The sequence below is a fragment of the Lepisosteus platostomus genome, chromosome 5 (genome assembly GCF_059453375.1).
Source record: "Lepisosteus platostomus isolate fLepPlt1 chromosome 5, fLepPlt1.hap1, whole genome shotgun sequence".
NCBI lineage: Eukaryota > Metazoa > Chordata > Actinopteri > Semionotiformes > Lepisosteidae > Lepisosteus > Lepisosteus platostomus.
The window spans coordinates 18,160,477-18,179,028 of record NC_142615.1 but is presented as its reverse complement, the minus strand read 5'-3'; the positions used below and the strand labels follow the sequence as shown (position 1 = coordinate 18,179,028).

At 43.8% G+C, this 18,552-nt stretch overlaps 1 protein-coding gene and 7 non-coding genes across 8 annotated transcripts; 4 read left to right on the top strand and 4 right to left on the bottom strand.

Moving 5' to 3' along the window:
- The first annotated feature begins 443 nt into the window (after nt 1–443).
- trnav-cac (transfer RNA valine (anticodon CAC)) lies at nt 444–516 on the top strand. Its single transcript has one exon. It is a non-coding gene; the product is annotated as a tRNA-Val (tRNA).
- Nucleotides 517–2,239: 1,723 nt separating this feature from the next.
- Nucleotides 2,240–2,312, top strand: trnaf-gaa (transfer RNA phenylalanine (anticodon GAA)). The gene has a single exon. It is a non-coding gene; the product is annotated as a tRNA-Phe (tRNA).
- A 109-nt stretch (nt 2,313–2,421) lies between these two features.
- On the top strand, nt 2,422–2,494 carry trnav-aac (transfer RNA valine (anticodon AAC)). The gene has a single exon. It is a non-coding gene; the product is annotated as a tRNA-Val (tRNA).
- Nucleotides 2,495–6,089: 3,595 nt separating this feature from the next.
- trnaw-cca (transfer RNA tryptophan (anticodon CCA)) lies at nt 6,090–6,161 on the bottom strand. The gene has a single exon. It is a non-coding gene; the product is annotated as a tRNA-Trp (tRNA).
- A 5,220-nt stretch (nt 6,162–11,381) lies between these two features.
- trnal-uag (transfer RNA leucine (anticodon UAG)) lies at nt 11,382–11,463 on the bottom strand. Its single transcript has one exon. It is a non-coding gene; the product is annotated as a tRNA-Leu (tRNA).
- Nucleotides 11,464–14,952: 3,489 nt separating this feature from the next.
- On the bottom strand, nt 14,953–15,041 carry trnay-gua (transfer RNA tyrosine (anticodon GUA)). Its single transcript is given in 2 exon segments — nt 14,953–14,989; nt 15,005–15,041. It is a non-coding gene; the product is annotated as a tRNA-Tyr (tRNA).
- A 750-nt stretch (nt 15,042–15,791) lies between these two features.
- On the top strand, nt 15,792–16,097 carry LOC148664371 (histone H4-like). The gene has a single exon (XM_088631501.1). It carries the CDS (start codon nt 15,792–15,794, stop codon nt 16,095–16,097), a length of 306 nt encoding a protein of 101 aa, XP_088487627.1.
- A 306-nt stretch (nt 16,098–16,403) lies between these two features.
- Nucleotides 16,404–16,459, bottom strand: LOC148664370 (U7 small nuclear RNA). The gene has a single exon (XR_015939035.1). It is a non-coding gene; the product is annotated as a U7 small nuclear RNA (small nuclear RNA).
- Nucleotides 16,460–18,552: the final 2,093 nt, after the last annotated feature.

Genomic DNA, 18,552 nt, shown 5'->3' with positions numbered 1-18,552 from the left:
AAAAACGAAAAAGTAAAGGCTGAGAAAGCATCCACAATGTATTTTATACACAAAACAAGCATTCTCACAATTCTAAGAGGTTTCGTGAAAGCGCTACAGGCGTGCCAAAATCGTTTTCGAACTTCGAGCTAACTTTACCCCGGTCGCTGTGGGAGGGTTACTCTGGTAGACAGGGCTGACCTTCGGCAATAGGATTTATAGTCTCCAAGATGATATTTGCACTTTCTGGAGAGGCGATTTTCTCCACTTCAGTAGCCCGATTTCGTCGATTGCGTGGAGAGGGCTGTAGAATGTGGCGCCGCCTTTCCTGCTCCGTCCATGACAGGCGTGCTGGTCTCTGGAGAGAGAGCACGGTCCATCAGCGCACTCCAATAAAGGCACTGGAAGCAGCTGAATCGCATTGGCGAAGCTCAGGGCTGGGCCGCTGGGCACGTCTTACCACCGTTTCCGTAGTGTAGTGGTTATCACGTTCGCCTCACACGCGAAAGGTCCCCGGTTCGAAACTGGGCGGAAACAGACATCTTTTGTCGCCAGGCACAAAAGGGGATTGGGGATTCGCCTGGCGCTGTGATCGAACAGACCCACTGGACCCACCTCTTAGTGTGGCGGGATCTGCACAGTGCATGTCACAGCGCATCCTGCTTTCACTTCAAGGCGCGTCCTGATGCACCCCAGTCTCCCGCGTGACAGGTGGGGACAGGTGACAGGTCCTATACTAACGAGGAAGACATCGCTCTCTCCGACCCCCGGCATCGTGTCCCGACCCACCGTGCTGGAAGCCGACGCATGCTGTGATTCCTTTACGGAGCAGAAATGACAACCGAGGAGCCGAGAGATCATGTCAGCATTTCGCGTCTGAACGGAAAACACAAACGACCAACTCGGAATGACTTGCCTTTGACGCTTCTCAAAGCGTTCTTTGTGCATCGAACAGACCCACTCACCTCTTAGTGTGGCGGGATCTGCACAGTGCATGTCGCAGCGCTTCCTGCTTTCACTTCAATGTGCTTCCTGATGTCGAGTCGACTGCCGTGCGGAGGCTCTGAAAGCGAGAGCAATGAAAAGGTGCACGACGCTGTGAAAGAAAACAGAGAAGTGAAAGGCAGGCATTTCTCTAAGGAGGTGAAAGAAAAGCTACTCCCCGTCGGGGAATCGAACCCCGGTCTCCCGCGTGACAGGTGGGGACAGGTGACAGGTCCTATACTAACGAGGAAGACATCACTCTCTCCGACCCCCGGCATCGTGTCCCGACCCACCGTGCTGGAAGCCGACGCGTGCTGTGATCCCTTTACGGAGCAGAAATGACAACCGAGGAGCCGAGAGATCATGTCAGCATTTCGCGTCTGAACGGAAAACACAAACGACCAACTCGGAATGACTTGCCTTTGACGCTTTTCAAAGTGTTCTTTGTGCACGACGACTGCGCCGCCTAGCAGATACAAAGGGGTTGTACAACTTTGAACTAGCAAATGGAAGAGGGCTAAGCCCCCTCTCTTTTAGCCCAGGTTCGATCTGTCTCCCAGAATCACCAGGGCGCACACACACACACACACCCGTGCCGTTGAAGTGCTCTGCTTCATTTCTAAGGGCAACTCAACATTCACTCCTATCCCGAGTGCAGAAAAGACAGCATCCACAGCAACAACAGCTCAGGTCTCTGCACAGGAGCTAAGCTGCCCTCATCTCCTCTGCTCTGCGGCTCCTGCAGAGTGGAGTCCTGCCTGGAGCCGTGTTTGCAGGCGGCGGCTCCCCGCGCCCTGTCTGGGCGTCGTGTCCAAGAGCTCCTGGGAGGAAGAGAGAGCCCTCCCACTCGGGGGCTTTTCCACGGTCTGTGTGAGGAGGGGCGGGTGTGTCCAGTAGCTTATCGAGCGGAAGCCTGGGGCGGCGGAGAGCTGTGATCGTGCAGACCTTGAGGTGTCACCTCTTTGTCTGCTTTCCCGCCCCCCCTCCGCCCAAGCTCTGCTCCAAAGTAGCCCGGCAACCCCTCACACCTGCACGTGTCACAACCTAAGGTGCGGTCATGAGACACCCATGGGGTGTCGTTCTGTTCTTGCTAATTGTTTCCTGCCCGTCGCAGGCAGGAGTCCATGCGAGGAAGATGCGCTGGACAGAGCTCAGAGGGCGCAGCTGGGTGGCTTTCCTTCTGAGTGACGTTCCTGCAACACTCTCCCGCTACTCTTGGTGCGCTCATGCCACAACACAGGAAGGCTGGAGCAGGTGGCTGTGGGCTTTGCGCACTGCCGAAATAGCTCAGTTGGGAGAGCGTTAGACTGAAGATCTAAAGGTCCCTGGTTCGATCCCGGGTTTCGGCATTTCGTTTCATCACGACCTTTGTTCCTCTCTCCAGCGCCACCTGCCTAAAGTGACGCGTCCCTTTCTCAGCCCGAAACGCAAGCGAGACACCAGCAGCAGTCCCTACAGGTTTCTGTAGTGTAGCGGCTATCACGTTCGCCTAACACGCGAAAGGTCCCCGGTTCGAGACCGGGCGGAAACAGCCTCGTTTTGCACGCTCCTGTACTTCACAGAGGTCTTGAGCGACCGGTCATTTGTTCCCAATGTATTTCCGGTGCCTTCGTGCACTCTTGTACCAAACGCACGTTCCTTCTGTACGCGGAGCCGATCATTTGCAATTGGGCTGTGCCGACAGATCAGGACGAGCTCTGTCGGCTCAATAGCAGCGCAGGACCTGCAAGAACAACAGAAAGATTAGCATCCAGCGGGGGCTTCTTAGTGAGCCCAAGATCTCATCAAGAATCGGCTCCAGCAACAGGGCTGGGCGCATTGTTCCATTCTCCGCCCACTCTCGGTGTAAACAAGTCCCTCCTGGTCTCTGCTTGAAATGCACTTTCCTGCGTTTGCTTTGGTGTAACTGGCTTCCCCTGCATGGGCGAATGTGAAGAAGATCCTTAGTAAGTCATTGAAGAAAACCGAGAAGAGGTCGGAGTGGCCTCTGTCGTTCATCAACGATCCAGTCAGGCAGTACTCCTCTGTAAAGCGCCGTTCGTTCACGTCGATTGGCTTTTTTTTGCCTTCATTCGTGCGAGTAGTAAAAGCAGACGCCCCTATTCTGCCGTGAACCGGATTCGAACCGGGGTTGTTGCGGCCACAACGCAAAGTACTGACCACTATACGATCACAGCGAGTTACCGAGACACACGCGGCAGGGCGGAAAGGGCTGTGCTCTCTTCGTGTGACATAATTCGGAAAAGTCCTGACGTTGCATTTCAACTGAGCCCCAGTATACATCGACCCTTCGACACTCTGAGTGACAACTCTCTTGCGTGTTTTCTCATATTTATGTAGTTTGCTTGCATGATGCCGGTGAAGTGGAAATCTAATAAGTAAATTGATTCTTAAAAATGTAGAGAGCTTTGAAAAAATATATTGGTGCTTTTAGATAATATATTTCAAGGATGTAACTGCTGTGCTACAGTGCGTGCAGAATTTTAGAAAACAGTTCGTCAACAAAGTACACTGTTTAGGTTAGTTTAGAAGACAATGTACCAAAACAATATATGCTGTCTGGGTCATTAGAATTAGCTGAAAGTAACTGATAAGCTTTGAATAACAAATCTAGTTTTTCTTCTCTCGCTCTATGATGTAATCTGTTTTCTCTTAGAGAAAGGGGAAGTTTTAGAAGGGACCAAGTGCTGAATTTTTTTACAGCGCAACGTCTTATAAAAACCCTGTACTGCTTGTAACAAATTGAGTCTCTGGTTGCACTTTGCAGGGCTCCCAATATTGCAATATTGAAATAAAGACCTTACTCAGGTGAGAACTCTCTCTTGTGGCTTCCTTGATAGTTATATTTCCATGACAATTTGGGGGCTCGTCCGGGATCACAAACCTGAGCGCGAACGGCTGCTGAAACTCCATCCGGACCCGGACAATTTTAGCAAATTGGACGAACCTCGGAGGATAAACTGTTTATCCTTCCAGAGACGCGTCTGGAGTATTGGCAGCTGTCTGACGTCAGTAAGTGATCCTTTAAAATTAATAGTTATATTTCCATGACAAGAGAAAAACCATCAACACCCCTACCACCTCCACCAATCCTAACCTTGTTTTTACTATACCCTCTGACCTTTCCCTTTCACCCCTTTGCATCCTCAGCTAACATATTTTAAAATTACAATAGACTGTATAGTATTTATGTTTAAAATTAAGGTAAATATGTCAAAATATCAAAATCCAACTGCACAGTGCTATTGTAAGAATGCTTGTCAAGTTCTCAAACAAACCTGCATTGTATTTTTAAAATATTTCAGCAGAGGATTCTGGATAACTGGAGTATAAATGAAGATTCGACGATAATTTTTTTTGAGTGAATATGGTTTTCTGGGGAGTTGCAATGTTGGGCATTATTGGACATTTCCCGGTGACCCTGACACGTGTTAAACACTCGCATTTCCTGCAAATATTAAAATGGTTAAGGTTTCGCTGAGAAATCCAATCGACTGAAGACAATGTTTATATTGCAAAAGAACCCCGTCCCTGGGTGGACTCGAACCACCAACCTTTCAGCCGAACGCGCTAACCGACTGGTAAGGTCATTTCTCGAATCACAAGTTTTCGGTTAAAAAAAAATCCCGTTTATTTTGCCAGCCTGTAATATTTCTTCTGCACTGATAACCAAGAATTGAATTTCATTTTTCGCAAGCTGTGTGAATTTAATCAAAAACAAGTTTTCCAGAAAGGAAATGAACACATGCATTTAACGAAATCAAGCCCTTTGTGATTGCCCGAAATGATACGTTCTGTACTACAAGATAGGAAGAAAGACACGGCTGGGATTTGAATCTCGGTTCTTTTGTTTAATAGAGAAGCGCTTTAACCAACTAGGCTACAGTGACAGGGTACCCATCACCTTTTACAGCCGCTTGGACACACCGCTCTGAGACATCTGCGTTCAGTAAGCGCTGAACCTGCGCTCAGAGCAAATTGCCTCTTTTACATAGCAGCCCCGACACTGAGAAACGAAGAGAACTGGCTTTTATCTGCCATTTTCATGTCCAATGCGTTTGACATCTCCCAAGGGCGACAGAGTTCTTTTGCGACACTATTTCTTCTTCTTTTTTATTTCTGTACGCTTTGATAAAAAACGAGAAATCGTGCAACGGAAAAATATCTTTTTTTCATAGAGAAAACGTGCACCAGGAAATGTTGTGTTGAGAAGAAATGATTTAACATGATACGTGACCTAATTTATCGGAGCAATTGCTCGACCAGCAAGATCTGGAGAGGTTGGAGAGTCTGGTGGATGTGATAATTATACGGTGTTGTGGAAGAAAACAGTCTTTCTTTGAATTCTCAGTCAATCGGAATTTCAGTGCGAAACATAAACCCCTTGTCTGATTTAAAGAGATTATATTTTAAAACTCATAAAAAATCAGAAAACACATGTTTCTCACTTTGAAATTTTAGACGGAGCGGTGCATGACTAGTAGCGGCGCTGAGCACACTTTGGGGGAATTCAGGTCATGTGAAATGCCAGCGGTTTAATAAACAACGCGTCTGATTTCGGATCATAAGATTGTAGGTTCGACTTCTACCTGGTTCGTGTAAATTTTATTCAAGCTCCTCAGTCATAGATGTATATTATGTAATGAACCGCACCTGAAAGCAAACGTTGGGTCTGTTTCCTTTGTTTTCCAGCATGAAATAGCAAATCGTTACAAAAAGCACCTGCTAATGTCCAATAGCGGGTTTTGTTCTCAAATTACAGTTTCAGGCTTCAGACACTTTTTAATAAAACAAAAGTGTCCGGAAACTCATTAACTTTCAGGTTTGCTTGAACCTGTATTAAAAAAAGTTATCTGAAACTTCCGGGATTCCATTATCTGATGTAGCTGTCTCTAAAGTTGGACGTGATGTTAAGCAGATGTGAACTGTGCCTTTTCTCTTAAAAAAAAAAAGTTCTTTTTTCCCCTCCACTCCAATGCTGGAGACTGTAAGCCTGTGTGAGCCCCACACTGCGTGTCCTGTACTGCTCTATTTTGTTTTGATTATCTATGTGGTGTACAGATAGAACTCAACTGCATGGGGTGAATTCCGTGTTCAGGACCAGCAGAACCTGAAAAAGTAACAGCTGACCACGACATGATTTGAACACGCAGCCTTCTGATCTGGAGTCAGGCGCGCTACCGTTGCGCCACGAAGTCACGGTTGTCAGAGCTGTTGAATTTCCCAAAGGAGACAAATCAGCTTCACAAAAAAAAAAATCTCCTGTGAAGAGCGCAGCTCTCCGAAGAGAGTCTCTTCTTCACAGACCACATTTTATTCTTCCTGCGCAGCTCTTGTGCAGGTGTTGTTCTCAATTACAGATCCAGGAACACTGATTTTTTTTCTATTTTTTTTAATTAAGTACCCCATGGTGCAACGGTAGCACGTCTGACTCTAAATCCCCAAGTTCATTTTCAAAGTATATCGGAGTCAACTGATACTGATCAGGTTCTGCTGCTACTGAACCCGCAGTCTTCACCTTAAGGTTCAATTCCTCAAGCCTTTTGACCTTATATGTCCATCCCTTCTCGTCAAAACTCGTATTTTCACAGAGTACCCTTCAGAAATCGCAGTATAGAATGAAAAAACTCCAGTAGATCTCGGCCGCTGTTGGTGATTTTCCTTTAAAAATAAATGAATCTCTGGAAATTTTACGGAGTGTATCACTTTCACTGAGACCGAGAAGTGTTAAGCTGTACATGAGTCTTTGTGGTTCGGTTGTTAACCAAAAGGGTGGTGGTTTGAGCCCTCCCAGGGACACTATGAGCCTTTTAATGTACACACCCGTCTCACTTTATCTCCACGGCCGGTCTTGTACCGCAATCAAATACAGAGCCCGTAGGAGGCAGTAAGCTCGCATATATAGCTCACTGTGTATATAATGAAGAAGCAGAGGTTAGTTTCTCATCTGCGCGTTACAGAGCCTTACGCAACTCGTACTGTACCAACAGTTAGGGTTTGATCCCTGCACGGGCTATTAGCTGAAAAGCCATTGTAAATGACGTGTAAGAGATTTATAGATACTGTAGATCAGTAGTTCTCAAACTGTGGTACGCGTACCGGCAGTGGTACGTGGAGTGCCACCAGGTGGTACGCCAAATGACCCTGGAACTGTGTAGTGTGCACTGAAAAATCGGGACAGGTTTTCATATTTTGTATTTTAATACTTGTCGAATACGCAGGCTACATACTACGATACAGTGCGTGCTAATACTTCAGTGGACACAAGAGATACTCTGTAATTCTATACCACTCTATAGGAATGCGTGCTACGGATGCAAGTGACCAATTGTATTTAAAAAAGCTATTGTATCTCCAGCAAATAGGGAGAAAGGAGAATTAGCGTGATTTTGGAACAATGCCAACATTGTAAACACAGGAATGCATAGAAATACGTGCTACGAACGCAGGCAATCTTGTGAGCACACGAAAGCGTGATAGAAAAATATTTAAGAACTGTTCGAATTTGAGAAAAATACACAGAGCGTCTCTGTGTTTCGCTCCCATGCGCATGAAATAAAAACTTTAAATAAATACGGAAATAAAAACGGAAACGCGGAAAAAGCTTGCGGATTGCTAAAGCAGGTAAGCTACACTATTTTTGAAGAACCTTATTTACAGTTGGCAAAAGAGCTGACACGTATTATGTGTGGAAAAGCTGCTAAACAGCTCGACCTGCTGCCCCCCTCCCCCTGAAAGACACAGTCATTTATAGAATTATTGAAATGAAGGATTATATCAAAAGTACACTGATAGAGCGCGTTAAGATGAGCAGATGTTTTTCACTGCAATTAGATGAGTCTGTAGTCGATTTGGCCAATTTGCTCGTTTAGATTCGAGTTTGAGGGTATGTCTCATGAAGACTTTCTGTTCTGTAAACCGCTACCAACAGGAACTACAGGAGAGCACATATTTCAGCTTCTGAATGAATTTATCGAAGAGAATGACCTCGACTTGATAAAATGCATCTGAGTTTGTACCATTGTTCTCCAAGAAGGAAAGCTGTTTAACACTGACGTCACTCCTTTTTATTTAACCCAGATTGTGAAGACAACTCCACCCTATCAAAGGAAAATGTTGCACAAAAGTTGGAAAGCACACTCTGAATCCATCTGTACTGTATATTTGATTTCCGCGATCCGTTCAAGGCTGCTTGGTGCTTCGCAAGCAAGTCATGTTCAGGGAAGAAACTCAGCTTAGAGAACTACTGGTGCATTTTCACTCATTGAATTTGATCTTTGTACTCTCTTTACATTCTCAGCTATAATATTTCAAAATTACAGTTCGGATTTGTTGGAAAACTTCACAGGCATTATTAAGTTAGGACTGTACAATTGTATTTTAATATCTTGGTATATTTACCTTCATTTTAATATGGATGTAACCATAAATGTTGTACTTTTGTCGTACATTTTAACTGAGGACGCACGACGACTATTATACCTTGTGATACATGCAAGACATCTGTAAACGAAGATGTAATTAGTCAAATTGGCAATTAACAGAAAACCACAATTGTATAATATTATTTCTCTATGTCGATGATCAGTTGAAGGATTTGAAGAAACTATATATTATTCCTCGATATCGATGATCAGTTGAAGGATTTGAAGAAACAGCAGTGATAGCAGGTGATTTTGGTTTTGAACCCATCTTTACACCTCAATAATCCATTTGTCCTCGAAAAAAGAAAAGACAGGCATGTTTTGAGTCTCATAATGATCATCTTCTCGATCCAAAGAAACATATAAATTTGATTCCTTCCATAGTATTTTGGATTTTCTTACGAAGATCTCACGAAGTATTGCCAGGATCTATATTTAGCGTTCGGTAGCGATAACACTGCTGATATTGATTGAGTAGAAATCTATGATGTATTGACAACTTTATCTGAAGTGAGAAGTCCTAGAACGCTGTCTATGAAGTGTTAGGATTCATACCAAGATATACTTTTTGTTTTCAACCCAAAATGCTGCTATTGCATTACACATTATGTGAACATTACCAGTTTTGGTAGCTTCTCTGCATGATTTTTCAAAACTGAAACTAAATACAAAATTATTTAAGATCAACCATGACAAAAAAATTATAAATCAGGACTAATATTAATATCAACTGATGTTACTACAGAAAAAAAGATGTAACTGAAATATTAATAAGACTATGCAAGCCTAAAAAGTAGAACAATTCAATTTATATAACTTTTTTTTTTTAGAAATGGGCTCACACACCGGAAGACACTAACGTTTCTCTTCGTTAGAGTATGTGAATAACAGTTTAACCCAAAATATTTGGAGTCCAGAGGGAGGACTTGCTCGCTGAATGATCTCTCAAGAAATCCCTGGTGAGATTCAACAGGTGTTTTCTTCAACAGCCACTAAAAGTCTGATGACCTTCTCTGGATTTCCTGAATATGACGTAAAATTAGTTCAAATCATTTGGTAGTTAACACAACGAAATGCTTTGGAGGTACATTTAAAACAGCAGAGCAAGACTGTAGCACTTCGTGTGTGACTGAATTTAATTGTGTAAACCTGGCTCTCTATGAACACGAGCAAAGAGTTCTTACTCAACAGAAGATTGCGATGTGAGCACAATAATATAAGACATCTGGAGACGCCAGAGATTGAACTCAGGACTTCATACATGAAAAGCATGCACTCTACCACTGAGCTACATCCCCTATGGCACAGATGGTGGAACTGACTTAAAGATGTGCATATGTTTACTGACCACAATCCACCCTTCATGAATAATTGAAATGAATAATTTATTTTTATATCCAGTCACATGGGCGACGGTGGTTGATTCTTCAATGGGGGAGTGCGTTTTTCTACCTCCTTACTCGACTGTCTTTCAATTATGTTTTCTTTGAAACCTTTTTGCATCTTTTAAGTGCTTGCAATTAAATTACGCATAGAAAAACAGCAGTACAGTTGATGTTCATGGACTGATGCACACAACTCCAGTGATAAAGCCCTTTTGTAAATATTGTAGAAGAATGTTAAAGGGCGAAACAACGCTCCAACCACGTGAATGGTAACAAGAAGGATCGTGTTCTTATTTAATATGTGCTTTTGAATTGCCTAGTCAATACACACAGGCTTTAGAGATGGACAAATAATTGAGTGAATCAAATTAGTTTTTGTTGGTCGTCTGTGTCTTCATAACTTTGTAGGTGAGAGAGAGGATTGCGAAAATGTGCAGGTGCTTCTCAGAAGTGCGTTGGTGGTATAGGTTCCTTCAAATAACTGAGCCAGTGCATCCCAAATCTTTTCAAGATGATCTGTGATCTGGTAACACATCTCCTGAAACTAACATTCGAGGTAGGAAGTGTGCTCTTAAACACCAAAACACTCAAAAAGGAAGAAGCAGATCTCTGTACACAAGACGGTAGTGCGATATTAGAATTTCAGAGTTCTTGACGGATTCAGGCTCCTTCTCAGAGGTCCTTGCTCGCCAAATAACTTTGCATCTGAGGAAGAGCACCACGGAAAAAACCCAACTCAACAAGAGAGCGCGTTGGTTGCTCTTGCTCTTAATGCAAGGAGCTGTTTTTTTTTCCTCGCAATAATAATTATTAACCAGAAACAGCAGCACAGGTAGGTCGCATTTGTGATTATGTCATTTCTCTGCTTCAGCAAGGTCAATAAAAGACTCTGAAAGTAGTAAAGCAATCTCTCTGTAGATTGCGCTGCTTTTTACCCAGAGTAAAACTATTGGATTGAAGGAATGCTAACCGCTGGGTTAAAATGTATAGTTGTTATTTGGAGAAATCTGTAAACTCGTGATCGACAGTGCTGATTATTTTCCGGAGACGGAGCACTGATGACCTATCCGAGCTAATTGATAAAGCTCACCCAGTGGATACTCTAGCAGAACGTCAAAGAACATTCACCTTTGTATCCAAAGAAACCACAGGAACAACATCAGGAAGCACAATCAATTCCCCTTTTAAATCTTTCCTGTAAGGTATGCTATGTGAATTCATGAAGTTAATCCTCTGATCTCTTTTGATCACGAACAAAGTACTTCTGATGGAGCGCTATGTTCAAAGATTTAATAAGCTTTACCCCTGCCAACGATTCGGCGTGAAGAATTAAAAGTTTCACAGACAAAAGCAGCTCACCAGCACAGCCAATATTGAATGTACTGTACTTGCCGGTACACTATCATGTGCACTGCCTCAAAAGTGATCTTGGCAGATGTTGTTCCCTACATAAAGCTGAACGTGCCAAAGAGAATTTCTGTTGAGAAAACAAAATATTTTTTCTGCCTTGATGTTAAGCCTGTCTTTTAGAAAGTTTATATCTTAACACCTGCAGCCTAACAAAAAGCACTTTTACTGATCGTATTGCAGGTCTTAAAACATTAACATTTGGCAGCGGTGGGATTTGAACCCACGCCCCCAGAGAGACTGGAGCCTAAATCCAGCGCCTTAGACCGCTCGGCCACGCTACCTTCCTCCATGTCCATCTTCCTCACATTGCTGGCTTGGACTGGGGGGCTTCAGCTCTTGTCGTCGGATCTAATGATATCATGACATGTGGAAGTGACTGCACCTTCATCTTCCGAGATGCTTTCAATAGCACAAACGCTACTTTCACTGGCACAAACATAGCAATAACGAAGGAGGTGGGTTTCATCCTTTGTGCTGTTTGTAGGGGCGCAACTCTACGTCGATCTACTGACTTGAAGAGCAAAAATCAAAATCCTCTCCTACTACTATTGCTTTTTTCATAGTTTCTTCAAATCCTTCATTTGAACGTCGATTTTGAAGGATATTGATGATAATACCACATAAATTGTGGTTTTCTTGTGATCGCCAATTTTATTCAAATATCAGCCTTTTTTACGGTTCCTTGCGTGTTTCACAAGGTATAATAGCCCCCCTCGCATCCTCAGCTAACATATTTTAAAATTACAATAGCTTATACAGCATGCATGTTTACATTTATATTAAAATTAAAGTAAATATACAAGAATACATACAGTACTAACCCAATAATTCTTGTCAGGTTCTCCAACAAATCTGCGTTGTTATTTTAACATGTTTCAGCTGAGCGTGCAAAAGGAGTATAAATGAATTTTCCCGCCAGCCATTCAAAGACCAAATTCCATGAGTGAACATTATTTTCTCAGAAGTTGCCGGTATTGGACTTTGCCGGTGGTATTGAATTATGTCCAAACTGTTGTAGTAGTTCCTTCTTGAAATTCGACACGTGCAAAGCACTCGTAATATCATAGGTGTTAAAGTTCGCTGAGTCTATTCGAGTCATGGTGTGTATCCCTGCCTATCATTGGGAGACAGGTAGCTTTTTTACACTCAGATTCCAATCTTCAATGCTTTGTGTGAGAGCTTACATAACTTTCATTTTCTCACATTTTCTGACGACTGTTCCAAAGGGGCACCCTGTCAATTCCGAATACTTTTCAAAAATCTGACATTCATTTATATAAGAGACAGACCAAGTAATAATTCTACATTAGTTCAGGTGGGTAAACCTGAACTAACTAACTAATAAACCTATTAATAATTCTACATTAACGTGTCCTACACTGATCAGACTAATTGACATGGTCTGATTCAGAGCCTGTGCAGTTCGTGCTAATTACAACAACGACAGTTCTGAACCCTCATCACCGAACTGAGCACAAGTTCAGCTGTTCTCCAGTTTTGTTACGCATGGTTTTTCATTGCAATTGAGTTCAGAGCTGGAGCTGATCTCCAGACAGTACAGTGTTTTGGGTAAGTTGTCGACGCAGGAGGCTGCAGACAACTTACCCAAAGTGTTTTCTATAGCTTTCAGGTGCAGTTCATTTATATAAAAGAATGTAAGTGGTATAACCTCAACAAGCCAGATGGCAGTCGAACCTATAATTTTCTGACACGAGGCCTAACGCGTTATTCATTACGCCACTGATCCTGCTATTATAGTGTTAAAAAAACGCGTTTTCTACGTCTGTTTAAAAATCACTAAAAAAGACAAAGGGCTTGTGTGTTGCGCTAAAATTCCGCTTCATTTCGAATGCAAATAAAAACCGTTTTGTTCCGTGAAATCATACATTTGTCACATCCTTCATACTATACTTCTCTCTTGTATTAGTAAAGCATTTTGATTTAAACTGAACAATATATTGTAATGCAACAAGGGCTCAGGTGGGCGCCGTCGCCGCATTAGGTCGGCCACCCACCGTCGGGAGCTCGAACCCGGGACTCCCATGTCTCTCTGCAGCGACCCAGCCCGGTGAGCTAAAGAGAGATCTCCCCACAACCCACGGGCTGTGGTCCTGCTATCACAGGGAAGGGCAGTGACGTCACCTGCTCTGGTACACCGGCTCTTACACAGTGCCTGTCGGCCGTAAGCGTTACACTATGAAAGGTTTCATCTATACACTTACACATAATAAGTATACGAATAAAGAAGCCGCAGCTCAGGTATTAGAGAGATTTAAAATCGGATCGGAGGATTTAGAGTCCAGACTGCAAACCAACAGCTGACACAGGTCTTTTATAGAACCGTTTTGAATTCCTCTACTTTGTCCCCGTGACGTCATTGTCCTGCTCGCAGCCGAGCCCGACACACGTCTGGTTTCTGTCGCTGGGCGCATACCCTGCGGTCCATGCGGGTCCTGATACCCCAGTACAATGACGGGGACGCTAAACTGTAAACAGGTGCCGTCCTTCGGCTGAGACGTAAAACCAAGGTCCTGACTCTCTGTGATCATTCAGGAGAATGGTGGTGGTGGCGGGGAGTCCCCATTACCTGTAAAGCGCATTGAGTGGAGTATCCAGAACAGCGCTATATAAGTGTAAGCAATAATGATTATTATTATTATGTAAAATGCAATAAAAAATAAAACAAAATATCAAACTTTGATTCAAAATAGATTAATATAAAACTGATAAAGCTAATGCTTTTTTCAGGGCTATATCTACTTTTTTTTTAAAAAAGCGAAGTCTGTCGCGACTGAAAGTTAGAGAAGGTATACCAGCGGGTGCCTTCATATCGTGAGCGTCAGTCTCGCCCGTAGCTGCGAGAAGGTTAAAAGCGCACAAGTGATTTGTCTTTCGTCAAAGTAACTGCCGGAGCAGTAAGATGCAGAGCACCATCCAGCAGCTGTAGACGATGTTCGGGGAAGAGCTAATTCTGTTTTCAGCACAGGGAGTGAGAATGAGCTCAGTCCGGCTCCCAGCAGAATCCATCCTGGTTTGGTTACAGTGAGTCTGAGGCTCTTTGGATCGTAACGTAAAAAAAACAATTGCTCACATCGTGTGACTTCCACCACAGGAAGGAAAGATATCACTTAAAAAAATCAGAACTGAAGATTTGGATCCGGGGCCTCATACTTATAAAATTATTAAAATAATAATTATCAAAATATCAGATTGTGTTTCTGCAAAATTTCATGCACAGTACGCCATTTTTATCTAAAACAGTCACAACGAGGGCTTTACACGCAGTCTGGGGTATTTTCCCCTTTTATATTTTTGCCACTTTATATCGAACCTGTTATACTCCCAGAAGTGCACAGTAGCTTGTACTTTTCACCGCTGGTATAAACAGATGTGTGCCGTGTTTGCCTTTGTAAGCATTTGTTTAAAAAATAAGTTCACAATACGATAAAAACACAGAAAGCACAAACTTTATAATACAACGATACAAAATCAATACCAAATCATTATGCCAATTAAGTAACTATCCTTTGAAAACAGAGAACACCTTTATATCTACAAAAAACTTGACATTTGTATGTATTTTTGAATTACAAAGCAGACAGTGTAGTCCCTTAATTCAAAGATCAGATCTTGGCAAAAAAAAGACAATCAGACGTGGGCTGAATTCGGAACAGGAGCCTTTGCTTAGTCGATTATTGAGCTTTTGATCAATGTCTGAATAAAACAGAGTCGCTTTTTTAACTCTTTGATTAAATTACATGAAAAGCACCTTCCTTCGAGCCGGAATCAAACCAGCGACCTAAGGATTCCCTGTTGACTCCACTACAGTCCTCCGCTCTACCAACTGAGCTATCGAAGAGATGCTGTGGCATTGCTCTCTGGCACATACTGCCCAATGAAGTAAAATGTGAAATGGGTGATTTAAATCCCACTTCGACATCAAGTTTCCAACTCGTTTCCTTAGTCTCATTTACCTTGAATTTAAGCCACGAACCAGGATTCTACTGTATAAACTTCCAGGGATATTACAAAATGTTTGATGGGGCATCAATCATTCCAGGCGGAAATTGATTCCTTTTTTTTCTCGAGGGATCATATTAAACATTTCATTAGTATCGAGAGGAGGATCACCAGTAGACACAAAACAAACAGTTTCTTTCTGTCTTTATTAGAAAGTAGCGTTTGTGCTACATTAATAATATTTTCGTGGAAATAAAGAAGTTGTAAATTTTAAAAATTTATATTTGAATCGAAATGTGGTTTTGAGTTAAATATTAGCGTGTTCATGTAATTAGTTTGTGTTTGTCATTACTATATATATTGCCATGTTACTAGAATTTGTAACTGAAGTTTACTAGTTTTGTTTTTTATGATGATTAGACATTTGAATACAATATTGTATATAATGTATAATTTGAACTACATATTGTTAAGGTGTGAATAATTGTATATTTTAATAATACATTTCTAAAACAAATCATTGGCTTTATTTACTAGTTTCCACACCTATAAAAATCTTTCTTTGATGTATAATAGAAATCAAAGAAAGATGTCTATTATACATCAAAGATGAGCAGTGTGTGTCGTGTTCACAGCTGATAACTAGAAGATGCCTGGAAGAGGCAAAGGCGGAAAGGGACTCGGGAAAGGAGGTGCTAAGCGTCACCGTAAGGTTCTCCGTGACAACATCCAGGGAATCACCAAGCCCGCAATCCGCCGCCTGGCTCGCCGTGGGGGAGTGAAGCGGATCTCCAGGCTGGACTACGAGGAGACCCGCGGGGTGCTGAAGGTGTTCCTGGAGAACGTCACCTACACCGAGCATGCCAAGCACGCCAAGAGGAATACCGTCACTGCCATGGACGTGGTGTACGCGCTGAAGCGCCAGGGCCGCACCCTGTACGGCTTCGGAGGCTAAACAGGAGCGGAGCTTCACTACCGGACCCCGACGTATAAACCCAAGTGACCCAGTGACATTTGTCACTGCTGACGTTGCTTTATGGGTCTATTTTCTATACTGTGCTGATCAATTGGAAATCAAATGGCAAAAAAGACCCGTTCCCGCAGCTAAGGTCAAATATTAGGAATCAAAACTGCTAGAGTGTATGGAAGCACACAGCTTTATCAAGATTTCCAAGTGCAAGATCTTTTTATTCATAAAAGACCCTATTTATGTTGTATGAGAAATATTAATATTAATACGGAATCCTTTTTCACCAAATAAATGGGGTTCCTGACTTCAGAAAGCCTTCTAGACAAATACTAAAAGAGCAAAAATTCAATTTGGTAAATGAAATGAAAACACATACCCTACCAAACCTTGAGTACAGGCCATTCAGGATGATAATACAAAACCATTTATAATTCAACAAATAAAACCTGTCAACTGGTAATCATCACTTATCATAAAAAAATAAGTAGCAATACACAGTAGGGGACTCTTGGGTGCAAGTTAAATCCATGCAAGAAGGGGTTTAGTGTTATATTTCCAAATCAGATATGCAAATGAGAGATCTGGCCCAGCCAATCTCAAAGCTCCCATGGTATGGAATGGAGCTGCTCCCCTCTTCTAGTTATTCACACTGGAGTTAGGTTACATATTAGCACATTTCATCTAACAGTTGCTCCAGAAACAAAAACGTAAACAAATGATCTGGAATGTGACCACACCTATGAGATTGTAGTTCAACAGATAACTTGTAAACCTTGTCATAAGATGTTTTTTGTTCTACAAAATATACTTTATTCTGAAAAAAAAACATCTCAAAAGGAACATCTCACACATATTAACACTCCATGTAATAAAAAACAACGGCGGAACGGAGATTGATTGTCCGTTATCAATCTTTGCGAGTGGGGGCGGATTTGCGCAATTAAGAGAGTCCCTCCAAATCTACCACTTGCTATTGTCCTTTAATCTCTGTATAGGGCCCAAAGTCCATTCCAGCGCTCCCTCGCCGTGGGGAAACCCCATTTGGCGACGTGGTGCTTCGTCCTCCTCCTGAGGTCCGCCAGGATCCTCTCCTCCAGCTCCCTCGCCCCCCACTTTATGTTGTGCCGGATGAGAGTGTTCCTCGCCTTCCACAGTCCTTGTTTTGTGAGGGACAGTAGCAGCCCCCACAGGTCCTGTGTCCCCTTGTCCAGTCTGGTGGGTGCCAGCCCCCAGCAGAATGTACTGGTAACTGAGCACTGCATCCTTTCCCAGGAGTTGCATAATGTTGTCCATTCTGCCCCACACCACCTTGGCGAAGAGGCAGCTCCAGAACACGTGCTCCTGAGTCTCCTCGACAAAACACGTGTTCCGGGGGCAATGCGGATTCCTGGTTAGCGAGTGTCTGTAGAGGACCTCTCTGGTAGCCAGTCTCTTGTGCACAGCCATCCAGTTGAGGTCCTTCAGTTGGTTGTCAAGTTCTTTGGGCTGTGTCCTTTCCCAGACTTGTCTGGGAACCTGCAGCCTTTCGTCAGCGACCAAATGCCCCCTCACCTCTTTGTACAGGGCTCTGTGGTTGGTGCAGAGCTCTGGCTGTCTCGTGGCCTCGTACCTCCTGCTCCACTTGACAGCGTGGGTGTAGAACTTCGGTCGCCTCTCTGCCTTGGGCCCAGTGTTTGACCACTGGACCAAGTGCCTCATCGGTACTGGTACTTGTGGCCAATGGGCTCCTGCAGCCCCCGACAGAGGTTGCAGTAGAAGATGCAGTCGAGTTTCAGGGGGAAATGTGGGACATCTCGAACCCCTTCCTCGACCGGCTGACACATCCGGTTTTCGAGTGATGTACTCGTACTTGCCGCCCCAGACGAGGCCGAAGATAATCCCTTGCAGCGCTCGTCTGAGTCTGGCCGGCAGCGGGTACACCACCGCCAGGTAAACCAAAGCCGGCAGGATGTCTGCTTTCAACACCATCACTTTCCCTGTGTAGGACAGCGACCGCGTTTTCCACAGACCCAGCTTCGCATTCACCTTGGCGATCCTCTTGGTCCAGTTGTTGGTCTCGGTGTCTTTGGAAGGAAACCCCCAGTATTTTGAGGGGCTCCGTGCAGAGCTTGAGACCCTCCGGCGCTGTCGTCCTGTGCTTCCAGGGCCCGAAGAACTTCAGTTTTCTCTTTCGGCGGTTGAGTTTCGACCCCGAGGCTCTGGAGTATTGCTCCATGACCTGCAGGGCCCTCCTCTACCCCCTGTCCGACCTCAGGAACAGCGTTGTGTCGTCGGCGTACTGGGAGATCTTCAGGGTTTCCCCCGCGCCTCCCGGTATCTCCAGGCCGTAGATGACAGGGTCCCGTCTCACCGTCTCTGCTAAGGGCTCTTGAAGAGGAGATGATGCCCTCCCTCATGGTGTCTCCGAGTTTCCCCCGGCGGAAGATCCACTTCCACCAGA